The 12751-nt window shown below is 33.6% G+C and overlaps 1 protein-coding gene across 2 annotated transcripts in view; it reads right to left on the bottom strand.

Moving 5' to 3' along the window:
• Positions 1 to 308: 308 nt before the first annotated feature.
• The window catches only part of CCDC34 (coiled-coil domain containing 34), a 35801-nt gene continuing 23358 nt past the window's right edge, over positions 309 to 12751 (bottom strand). The window contains exons 4-7 of one of the 2 annotated variants that reach the window (XM_057695588.1): positions 5729 to 5773; positions 2847 to 3005; positions 2139 to 2280; positions 309 to 706 (exon numbers count right to left, since the gene is read on the bottom strand). In XM_057695588.1, the coding sequence (XP_057551571.1) occupies positions 492 to 706; positions 2139 to 2280; positions 2847 to 3005; positions 5729 to 5773 (561 nt within the window). In that variant the 3' untranslated portion in view covers positions 309 to 491. The remainder of the gene's footprint in view (positions 707 to 2138; positions 2281 to 2846; positions 3006 to 5728; positions 5774 to 12751) is intronic. The other variant, XM_057695587.1, reaches the window with a different exon arrangement.

The raw sequence follows: 12751 nt of genomic DNA, 5'->3' as shown, positions 1-12751 counted from the left end.
ATATTTATACAGGGAAAAATATACAAAAAGCCATCAACAAAGACTGTTTTTGATTATTCTGGGATTCTAACCCATTTAGATTCTTCTAAGAATTATCTTGAACATGCAGTTTAGAAATGCTCGTTTGAACGACTTAATCTTACTATGTACATAAACAAACACACAACAAATAGTATGAAAGAACCCATGAAAAATTAGTTTTATTGGTATTAGAGGGTAGTTTTAATATAAGCGAAATACAAACACAATCGTTAGATATTCAGTCACTTATCCTGCAAAACAGTAATGCCAAGATCCACCTTGAAGCATTTATAAATATGAAAATGTATAAAATACCTTCCTCAATTAACTCTAAGGACTCCATATACAAATGGAAAAATCTGAACTTATCAATAATACATCATATATTGAGCTAATTGAGCAGTAAAAAACCAATTTCTGATTTTAAAATTAAATAGCTGCAGGTAAAAGCATGTAATTTCTCACATCTACTATCTCTGTATTCTGCACAGAGTTCCAAGGCAAAGACTGCTTCTGGCTTTATGCATTACCAGAGAGGATGACCTGTGTGGCTGGCTTATCACAGGCCGTTTAGTCTTCTTTACTGATAGATCCTTTGCTTCTTTGGGAGGAGGCACAGGAATTGGTTTCCATGGAATTGGGTTATAAAAGGCTGGTTCTGGATAAGAAATTCCACTGTAAAAACCTAAAATAATTAAAAAGTCAGAACAAAACAAGAAAACTTTTTGAGATCAAAGAAACTACTTCTTTTAAAATTCATAGAAAAATGTTAAAATATTAAAAGGGTAAAAATATCACTTGATAAACCAATTTCACTCATTTAACTTGAACTCTCCAATATTTCCAAATACAGTAAATACTACAGTAAAAATTAAAATATGAATGATAATTCTAAATTCAGAGCATTAATGTCCAAATCTATATACATAAAAACTCATATAAAATTTCTCCTAAGAATTAATTTTAGAACCCTTAAATTGAACAAAATCTTCATTTTATTAACTCAGTCTGGGAAACCACTGATTGTGTACTAGCTTCCCTGAGTTGGACACTAAAGTTTGAAGGAAAAAAATGTATGTTGTATATGTAGTTAAAGTGAATCAAGATTCTTGTTTAGAACTGCTGAAATTCTAAATCACTGTCACTTGAGATTTCATACTATCACTGTAATTTTGATAATTAAGAGCAGTAGAGCATTTGCAAAGATGTTTATTAGAATAAAACTTATTTAAATGAAAAAAATTTAGTAAAATAACCCATTATTTCAGCAATTAACTTCTAGTCAATATGTATATTCTACCTAAGTTTTAACTTTACTATCTCCAATCATTTGATTAAAACCACTGCTTACTGCTCTTATTTCAAACAAGAAAGCAAAAAGAAGGAGCAGACCCTGCTCAGTAGCTGTAATGGATGACCTTTGTGACACGCAAGAGAGGCCTAAATCCTGACAGCAGGAATGTGTCATTCAGACACTGGCAACCCACTTTGACTGCATAGATATGTCAACACACACTTCACCACGATGGTCAAAACAAAGTCTGGAATATGTTCTATTGTGTGAACAAAACAGAATGGGAGTATTTTTAATAATAAATCACTTAAACAAGTGAAGGCAGCTGTCAGCGAGGTATGAGCTTCCAACATGAAGGACAAAGAAAAACATGCACTGCCATTTATAATCAGACCAAGCCTAAAGGCCAACCAGGTCTGTGTCTGGTTCACGTGCTGTCTAGTAGTCCACTCTGCAGAAGACTGTGCCGAAGACACCGGAAGCTCTGCCTCGGAGAGGGTTAGAAAAGGGAAAGAAAATGATCCCTTAAATATATCCTGATGAAGGCTTTAAAGTCCAAGTAATGTAAGAAAATTTTACTTGTTTCTTAATGTTAGAAATGCAGTTTTGCCACTATTGCCTTTAAAATGTATCTGCTTTTAGAGAATGACAACAAATTTGTAGTATCTCCACAGGAACATAGTATGTTATAATCTTACAGAAAATAGTAATTTGAAAGAAAAATGATTTTTATACATTTCTATTCCTGTCAAAAGGAAACATAATATATAATATTTGCTCCTGCAAGCCATATTTATGTAAGCCACATAACATAAAAACCAACCTGTGAGTTTTCCATTGGCATAACCATAGCTCTTTGCAGCTGGACGAGGTTTATTTTTTGCATTTTCCAACCATTCCTTAAACTTTTTTTCTGCTATTTCCTTTTTTTCCTGTAATTCAGCCTGCCGTTGTTTTTCTTTTTCCTTAAAATGACAAGACCAAAGAATCTCCTGGGATATTCTGTAACTGAAAATTCTATTCAAATTCTACTGACTCTTTTCCCTAGTAGCTCCCCATCCCAATGGCTTACTGATCAGAAACACTGAATCATATTTCTATAATTAGAGAGCAAAATTTAACATGATCAGGGATTTAATATGAAGGTGGTTTCCTCCAAACAATAAGACATTAAACCCAAGAAGAAAAAAACAATTTGCTGTTTTAAAATAGAATACTAATATACAATAATGTAATAAAACTTTCCATAAAAGTACACTGAATATTTAAAAGCATAAACAACAATAAAAAGTTTCTATCTGACTGCAGAAATATCAATAGGCTTATTAATATTTCTCAACCTAAGAAAACCACAAATGCATATTCATTTCTGAAGCTTAATCACAGCATAACAACTAGGGATAGTTACATGTAAAGATTTATATCATGCTAAGATAGTGCCAATTTTCTGTTAGAAACTCTTTATACAATATAGTTGACACATATAAACACCAAAGTTATATATTCTAATTGATCACTTTAGTGAAAATACCTTTTCTTTCTTCTTCTTCTCACATTCTTCAGCTTTTTTTTTCTTTAACCATTCTTGATATTTTTCTTTTGCTTTTTCTTGTAAATGTTCTTTCTCCAGTTCCTTTGCTGCTTTTTCCTCCATTTCTTTATTAATTTTTTGTTCCCTTTCTTTTCTTTTCTAAATGAAAATGAAGGAATTTTAATGGGAATATCTGTAATCATCCTCATACAAGGAAGGAGTGTTATATACAGTAATTTTCTAAAAATAGGTGATAACATAGTGGTTGACACAATGTGGCCTATGAAAATATGTAACATACCTGCACTTACCTGATCGATTTTAGCCTACCAGCTTGAGTATAGTTTCATGAGGGCCATAACAAACATCTTGCTCAACAAAGTATACTCAGAGCCTGGGACAGTGTTAAGTAAACAGTAGGTGTTCTATAAAGATTTGCTGAGTAAATTGGTGAACAGAAATTACAACCTGTTAGACTGTCCTGATTCTTAGTGTTTTTTAATGGATGTTTACCCTCACTCTAAAATAGGTGCCACACATGTATACATGTCCCAGGCAATTTGCCAATACGAATACCTGGATAAATCTCCACCATCAAAGAGTTATGGAGGACAAATTTTGGCCCATTAAATACTGCTGTAAGGGCACATACAGACCAGTCTCTGGCTATGGAATTCTTATAAGTCTTACATAGACCAAGGGTTGGCAAACCTGCAGGCCAAATATGGTCCATCAGCCCCCTGTAGTTGTAAATAAAGTTTTATTGAAATGTGGCCACACACATTTATTTACATATTTATTGTATATGGCTGCCTTTGCACCACACAGCAAAGTTAAATAGCTGCAATAGAGATTGTATGTTCCACAAAGCCAAAAATTTTATCTGGCCCTTCACAGGTAAAACTTGACATAGACTATAACTCAATGTTTTCTCTTTTTCTCATTCAAAAGATAATCTCAGCACAGCTAAATTCTAGATAACCAATGACATGGCTAGCTCTCTTTATCAAAGGTTTAGAAAATAATCTGCAAAGCATAAAGAGTGTGCAGTACAAATGCCATATACATCACCCTCATGGAGCCAACAAATTCTTCTTTTGAAAGCATCCTGTTGAATACTTTAATATAAGCAATTCAAATAAGATCCAAGTAACAAACATCAGTCACGTACAACATATGTCCAGTGCGGTGCAGGCAAGACAGGTCTTAGCAATCAAAGGCCAGGAATTCCCTGGAGGTCCAGTGGTTAGGACTGTGTGCTTTCACTGCCAAGGGTGTGGGTTCAATCCCTAGTCAGGGAACTAAGATCCTGCAAGTCTCTCAGCGAGGCAAAAAATAAAAATAAAAAAAAGAAAATCAAAGCCCTTGTCATTCCCCAACTGGCTATGTTTCCTTATTGCTGGGCAGCCAATAGCTGCAAAAGGAAATCCTTTCTTGCTAAGAATTCAATATCCATTGAAATAATACTGGAATTTAACTACTTCCTACAGTCAGAAAATCCACAGGATTAAAAAGGATCTCGGCACATATCTCACTCAATCTCTGTCTGACTCATGAGACTCCTCCACAAGCTCATCAACAAGGAGTCATCTGGTCCCTGCATTGTTTTCAATTTTAACAGCTAACATTTACTCAGTGCTAACTCTGCCTGTTACTATTCTGTACATTTTATACATATATACTAAATCAATTAATTCCTGTGACCATAATATGAGAAAGATACTATTAAGATCTCATTTTACAAGTGAGGAAACTAAAGCATAAAAAAGTTAGGTAATTTGCCCAAGGTCACACAGATGGTAAGTGACAGACAGATCACTAGAGATGATCTGTCATATACATATGAGAGAATGCTGAAAACAATTTTTTGCCAATAAATCCAATTTAAATAAGATGTCAAAATTCCTTAAAAATATACCACTTTCCAAAACTGATTCAAGAAGAAATAGAGTAACTGAATGACCCTCTACTTGTAAAAAAATTTCAGAGTTAAAAACTTTCCCACAAAGAAAACTCCAGCCTCCAATAGCTTCACTGGTAGATTCTATCACACATTTAAGGAAGAAATAGTACCAATTACTACACGAGTTATTTTAAAAAACAGAGAAAAAGAGAACACGTCCCACTATTTCTTCAAAACCAAATATTAAAATTATAAGATAATATTAGGTATAAGATAACTGCTCTCATCAAAAACATGAAATGATTAGGGATACATTTAACAAAAGATGTATAATACCCCTGTACATTAAAAACTGAAAAAACAAAACAAAAACAAAAACAAACAAAAAACCATTACTGAGATAAATGACCTAAATAAATAGAAAAGAAAAATTGTTTATAGATTTATAATTTTATATAATTAAGATAGTGATTTTCTCCAGAATGATCTATGTATTTACTGCAATCCCAATAGTATCAGGCACTATTCAAGCAAGTATGATTAGGAAAATTGATAAGCTAATTCTAACTGTATATGGAAAGGATGCAGAGCAACTAAAACAATTTTGAAATAGAAGAAAAAAGATGGAAGACTTACACTATTTGATTAGGAGAATTTTAAATTCAAGAATTACTGTATAAAGCTGAAACCAGATAGTGTATTACTGGCATAGCATACAGATCAATGGAACAGAACAGAGTCCAGAAATAGACTCAGACATATTTGGTCAATTAGTTTTAAATAAAAGTGCCAAGGTAACTGAATAGGGAATATATTATCTTTCAACACAGTGTTGGTACAACTTGATATCCATACTCCAAAAAAATGAACCCTGACCCTTTATGCATACCAACTTTAAAATTAACTCAAAATACAAATACAGGTAAAAGCTGAAGTTATAAAACTTCTAGAAGAAAACAATGGAGAATATTTTTACAACCTTGGCATAGGCAAACGTTTCTTCAATAGAGCACAAAATCCACAACTGTAAAAGAAAAAACAGAAATACAGAACTTAACCAAACTTTAAAATTTCTGCTCTTTAAAAAATACCACTAAAAATTAAATGGAGGAAGTATTTATAATACATGTTACAGGACTTAAAGGAATATAAAAAGAACTCTAACAACTTACTATTAAGTCACACAAAATGGGTAAAAATTTAAACACAGAACTAGACAAACAAAAAACCCTACAGGAGATGTAGAAATGGTCAATAGTGCTATGGACTGAATTCTCTCTCACCAAAATTCATATACTGAAACCCTAATCCTCAATGTATCCGTTTTTGCTTTTTTTTTAACTGGAGTATAGGTGATTTACAATGTTGTGTTTAGTTTCAGGTGTACAGCAAAGTGTTTCAGTTATACATATACACACATTCATTTTTTTCAGATTCTTTCCTCATACAGGTTATCAAGAATATCAAGTAGAGTTCTCTATGCTATACAGTAGGTCCTTGTTATATATAGTAGTGTCTGTATGTTAATCCCAAACTCCTGATTTATCACCCCACCCCCCTACATATCACCTTTGGTAACCATAACTTTGCTTTCAATATCTGTAAGCCTGCTTTGTAAATAAGTTCATTTGTATCATTTTCAAAAAAAAAAATTTGATTCCACATATGAGTGATATCATATGATACTTCTCTTTCTCTGACTTACTTCACTAAGTATGATAATATCTAGGTTCATGCATGTTGCTGCAACTGGCATTATTTCATTCTTTTTTATGGCTGAGTAATATTCCACTGTAAATATGTACCACATTTTCTTTATCCATTCTTCTATCAATCAACATTTAGGTTGCTTCCCTGTCTTAGCTACTGTAAACAGTGCTACAATGAACATTGGAGCACATGTATCTTTTCGAATTATGGCTTTTTCCAGATGTATACCCAGGAGTGGGATTGCTAGATCACATGGTAGTTCTATTTTTAGGTTTTTAAGGAACCTCCATACTGTTCTCTATAGTGGCTGTACCAATTTACATTCCCACCAACAGTGCAGGAAGATTCCCTTTTCTCCACACCCTCTCCAGCATATATTGTTATAGACTTTTTGATGATGGTCATTCTGAGCAGTATAAGGTGATACCTCATTACAGTTTTGATTTGCATCTCTCCAATAATTTGTGACGTTGAGCATCTTTTCACATGCTTTTTGCACATCTATATATCCACTTGGGAGAATGTCTATTTAGATCTTCTGCCCATTTTTTGACTGCATTAATTTTTTTTTTGATATAGAGCTACATGAGCTCTTTGTATATTTTGGAGATTAATCCCTTGTTGGTTGTTTTGTTTGAAAATATTTTCTCCCATCCTGTAGGTTGTCTGTTCATTTTGTTTATGGTTTCCTTTGCTGTGCAGAAGCTTTTAGGTTTAATTAGGTTCAATTTGTTTATCTTTGTTTTTACACTCATTACTTTAGGAGGTGGATCGAAAAATATCTTGCTGCAGTTTACATCAGAGTGTTCTGTCTATGTTTTCTCCAAGAGTTTTATAGTGTTCGGCCTTACATTTAGCTCTCTGATACACTTTGAGTTTATTTTTATGTATAGTTTTTATGAAATATCTAATTTCATTCTTTTGTATGTAGCTGTCTAGTTTTCCCAGTACCACTTACTGAAGAGACTATCTTTCCACCATTGTATATCCTTGCCTCCTTTGCCACAGATTAGTTGGCCATAGGTGCATGAGTTTATTTCAGAGCTTTCTATACTGTTCCATTGATATAAATTTCTGTTTTTGCACCAGAACCATATTGTTTTGATTACTGTAGCTTTGTAGTATAGTCTGAAGGCAGGGAGTCTGATTCTTCCAGCTCCATTTTTCTTCCTCAGAATTGCTTTCGCTATTGAGTCTTTTGTGTCTCCATATAAATTAAAAAAATTTTTTTTTCTATTTCTGTGAAAAATGCCATTGTAACGTGATACGGATTGCACTGAATCTGTATATTGTCTTGGGTAGCATAGTCATTTTGACAATATTGATTCTTCCAATCCAAGAACATGGTATATCTTTCCATCTGTGTGTGTCATCTTTGGTTTCTTTCATCAATGTCTTAGTTTTCAGAGTACAGGTCCTTTGCCTCCTTAGTTAGATTTATTCCTAGGTATTTTATTCTTTCTGATACGATGGTAAATCAGATTGTTTCCTCGATTTCTCTGTCTGATCTTTTGTTGTTAGTATATAGAAATGTGACAGACTTCTGTATAATAATTTTTGTATCCTGCAATTTCCCTGAATTTATTGATGAGCTCTAGTAGTTTTCTGGTAGCATCTTTAGGGTTTTCTATGTAAATATCATGTCATCTGCAAAGAGTGATGGTTTTACTTCTTCTTTTCCAAACTGGATGCCTTCTATTTCTTTTTCTTCTCTGACAGCTGTGGCTAGGACTTCCAAAACTGTGTTGAATAAAAATGGCGACAGTGGACATCCTTGTCTTGTTCCTGATCTTAGAAAGAATGCTTTCAGCTTTCTACCACTGAGAATGTTAGTTGTGGATTTGTCATATATGGCCTTTATTACATTGAGGTAAGTTCCCTCTATCTCCCTTCTGGAGAGTTTTTATAAATGGGCGTTGAATTTTGTCAAAAGCTTTTTCTGTATCTATTGAGATGATCATATGGTTTTCTATAGTTTGTTAATGTGGTGTATCACCCTGATTGATTTGTGGATACTGAAGAATCCTTGAATCCCTGCGATAAATCCCATTTGATCATGGTGTATCTTTTAATGTACTCTTTGGTTCAGGTTGCTAGTATTGGGTTGGACAAAAAGTTCATTCAGGTTTTTCCTTAAGATGTTAGCAGATGGAAAAACATCCATAAGATGTTACAGAAAAACCCAAATGAACTTTTTGGCTAATCCAATATTTTGTCAAGGATTTTTGCACCTATGTTCATCAGTGATATTGGCTTGTAACTGTCTTTATTTGTGGTATGTTTATCTGGTTTTGGTATCAGGGTGATGGTGGCCTCATAGAATGAGTTTGTGAGTGTTCCTTCCTCTTCAGTTTTTTGGAATAGTTTCAAAAGGACAGGTGTTAACTCTTCTTTAAATGTTTGATAGAATTCACCTGTGAAGTCATCTGGTCCTGCACTTTTGTTAGTTGGAAGCTTTTAAATCACTGTTTCAATTTCAGTACTTGTGATTGGTCTATTCATATCTTCTCTTTCTTCCTGGTTCAGTCTTGGAAGGTTTTATCTTTCTAAGAATTTGTCTTTCTTCTAAGTTGTCCATTTTGTTGGCATATAGTTGTTTGTAGTGGTCTTTTATCTTTGTATTTCTGTGATGTCCACTGTAACTTCTCCTTTTTCATTCTGATTTTATTGATTTGAGCTCTCTTCTTTTTTTTTTTTCTTGATGACTCTGGCTAAATGTTTATCCATTTTATCTTTTCAAAGAACTAGCTTTTGGCTTCACTGATCTTTTATACTGCTCATCTCTATTTCTTTCTCTTTTTTTGCTGCACCACATGGCATGTGGGATCTTAGTTAACCAACCAGGGATTGAACCCATGCCCCCTGCAGTAGAAGTGCAGAGTCTTAACCACTGGACCACCAGGGAAGTCCCATTGTCTCTATTTCATTTATTTCTACTCTGATCTTTATAATTTCATTCCTTCTAACTTTGGGTTTTGTTTTTTCTTTTTCTCTAGTTTCTTTTAAGTGTAAGGTTAGGTTGTTTGAGATTTTTCTTGTTTCCTAAGGTAAGACTGTATTGTTATAAACTTTTCTCTTAGAACTGTTTTTGCTGCATCCCATAGGTTTTGGACCATAGTGTTTTCATCGTCATTCGTCTCTAGGTATTGATTTCCTCTTTGAATTCTTCAGTAATCCACTGGTTGTTTAGTAAAATATTTTTTAATTTCCATGTGTTTGTGTTTTTTTACAGCTTTTTTCCTGTAACTGATTTCTAATCTCATAGCACTGTGGTTGGAAAAGATGCTTGACATGAATTCAATTTTCTTAAATTTACCAAGGCTTGATTTGTGGCCCAAGATGTGATTGATCCTGGAAAATGTTCTTTGTGCACTTGAGAATAAAATGTATTCTGCTGCTTTCAGATGGAATGTTTCATAAATACCAATTAAGTACATCTGGTCTAATAAGTCATTTAAGCCCTGTGTTTCCTTATTGATTTTCTGTCTGTATGATCTGTCCATTGATAACAGTGGGATACTAAAGTCCCCACTATTATTGTTACTGTTGATTTCTTTTTTTATGGCTGTTAGTGTTTTCCTTATATACTGAGGTGCTCCCATGTTGGGTGCATATATATTTGTAACTGTTATATCTTGGATTGATTCTTTGATCTTTATGTAGCGTCCCTCTTTGTCTCTCGTAACACTAAAGATAGACGTCAAATCACAAGAGAACAAAAGAGGAAGGGAAGAGAAAAGAACTATAGAAACAAAGCAAAACACATTAATAAGATGACAGTAAGAACAAACATATTGATAATTACCTTCCTTGAAGCTGGGGTTAGTTGGTAAGCAGCAGGGGCTGAATGCAAAGGAGCACAAGGGAACTTTTTTGGAATAAAGGAAATGCTGTCTATCTTGACTGTAGTGCCAGTTTCACAGGTACATAAACTTGTCAAACCTCATCAAACTTAAAAGAGGTGTATTTTATTCTATGTAGATTATAGTTCAATGAAGTTGATTTTAAAACATCAGACAGGCCCTCTGCAGCATTTAAACTATAGAAGAGAGAACAGAATGCCTTTAGTTAGCAAAAGGAGATCAGAGCAGGCATTCAGAGAGAAGTACTGAGAGAGAGTAGCCAGCCACTAAGTGGCTTCAGATTTTCTGGCACTGCAGTTCTATACCACACAGAGCACAACAATAAATCTCCCTTTTTTTCTCTTAAGATGGTGCCATGAGAGAACCTTTGTTTCTTCCAACTAAAGGAAACTAACAAACCACTGACTTCTCAAAGTTTCTGAATTTCTATTTTGGTTCCTTCAATAGTACCTGGCAAATAATAAAAGTACTGAAGTATGAATGATGCACTGATAACAGTTTTATCAATCATATGCTTGGTTCATTAGAATTAATTTTTTACATTGAAAAGGCAGTTCTATGGTTTAAAAAAATTGTTCAAAAACAAATTTATTTTTAATTAAACAATGAAGGCAAATACCCTTTTACAAAATATGTGGTAACACACTGTAAAAAACAAATCTAAAAAATGAATTAGTACGGCAATGCAAATGTCAGAATACCAGATGAGATAAGCCATTTATTTGAAAAGGATTTAACAATTTACAGTCACAACATAAGAAACTAGCCTTGATAATGTATACATAAATTCTTTTTGTCTGATTTTTTGATAGAACACAGTGAAAATGACTTAGAGAAAATAACGCCACAGATATAGCTAAAATGTGAATGAAGCTGGAGGCAGCAGAGGACCACACACCATGAAATGTAAACAGAGGAGAAAAAAGCTAGATGCCAGACAGGAAGAGAAGAACCAGAAGAGCAGTCTTTACAAATAGAGGTAAATGTAACCAAGATTGAAATAAGAAATCTGATAGTTCTTAAAGAAAAAAAAAAAGAGAGAGAGTAATCAATTATTCCTTAGCATGCACAGGAATTCTGTAGAATAATTTCTCAGGGTTCATTTTTAAACTCTTCTCAACCTTATGGAATTGTGCTTTCGATAATTAGTGATTTATGTCGGGGCAAGCCACTTCCCTCCAAAAGAAAGAAATTTTTTCTCAAATAATTGGATTAGATCTACCACCACTAATTAAAACAGAATATATCATCTCTACATTCTTAGACAAACAACAACTATGTTTGATTGGCATGGTAAAACAAGCTTAATGGAGACAGAAGATAAGAGAAGCTTTTACAGGAGACAGCATACTATTCAATACACGCAAAACTTATAGTTATAAACTTCAAAAAAGTATCACTCAAAGCTTGGTAGTGGTCACACAGGCTTATTTTGATTTTGGCATTTATTCACAAAGAACACTTTCTTGTATTATGAGATGTAGCAAACTTAAAAAAATAATAATTTACTTCTGAAGTAAAGAACAAATATATTTATGGTTATAACACACACGTCTAGCCAATTTCCTTCTTATAATACTTGGACTGAAGAAAGCTACATCATCTTCAATTAACTGGAATTATTTACTAGGTACTCATTAATACCATTAGGCATTACATTCAACAATAGTTAGGAACCAAAAATTAGAAATAATTTAAAACTTTTGACTTACAATTTAAACATTTGACTGAATTCATAAAATTGGATATTAATAATAAAAGCAGTATTGTTCTAAATATGTAAAAAATCACAATAGAAAGCAAAGTGACAGCAAGATAAGTATTTTTTAAATTTCTAATTTGTGATCCAATAGAAGAATGTATTAAAATTGAAAGGCAAATGATACATTTATTCACTCACTCATTTATTCCAAAAACAAATGTTTACTATATTATAAAGCATTATGTTAGATCCTGTAATGGATAAAAAGTAATATAAAATATAACTCCGGGACTTCCTAGGTGGCGCAGTGGTTAAGAATCTGCCTGCCAATGCAGAGGACACAGGTTTGAACCCTGCTCCAGGAAGATTCCACATGCCGTGGAGCAATTAAGCCTATGTGCCACAATTATTGAGCCTGCATTCTAGAGCCTGAGAGCCACAACTACTGAGCCTGTGTGGTGCAACTACTGAAGCCCATGTGCCTAGAGCCTGTGCTCCACAACAAGAGAAGCCACCACGGTGAGGAGCCTGCACACCACAATGAAGACTAGCCCCCACTCGCCCAACTAGAGAAAGCCCGTGCGCAGCAACAAAGACCAAATGCAGCCAATAAATTAATTAATTAATTTAAAAAATGAACAAATAAACAAAAAAAACTTCTTTAAAAAACCCTCCTATCAAGGGACGTAAAGATGTACGCATAATACAAAAGAGCAACAAAATATAT

This window comes from Hippopotamus amphibius, chromosome 9 (genome assembly GCF_030028045.1).
Source record: "Hippopotamus amphibius kiboko isolate mHipAmp2 chromosome 9, mHipAmp2.hap2, whole genome shotgun sequence".
NCBI classification, from domain to species: Eukaryota; Metazoa; Chordata; class Mammalia; order Artiodactyla; family Hippopotamidae; genus Hippopotamus; species Hippopotamus amphibius.
Note: the sequence above shows the minus strand (reverse complement) of the source record. Positions and strands in the feature narration are given on the sequence as shown.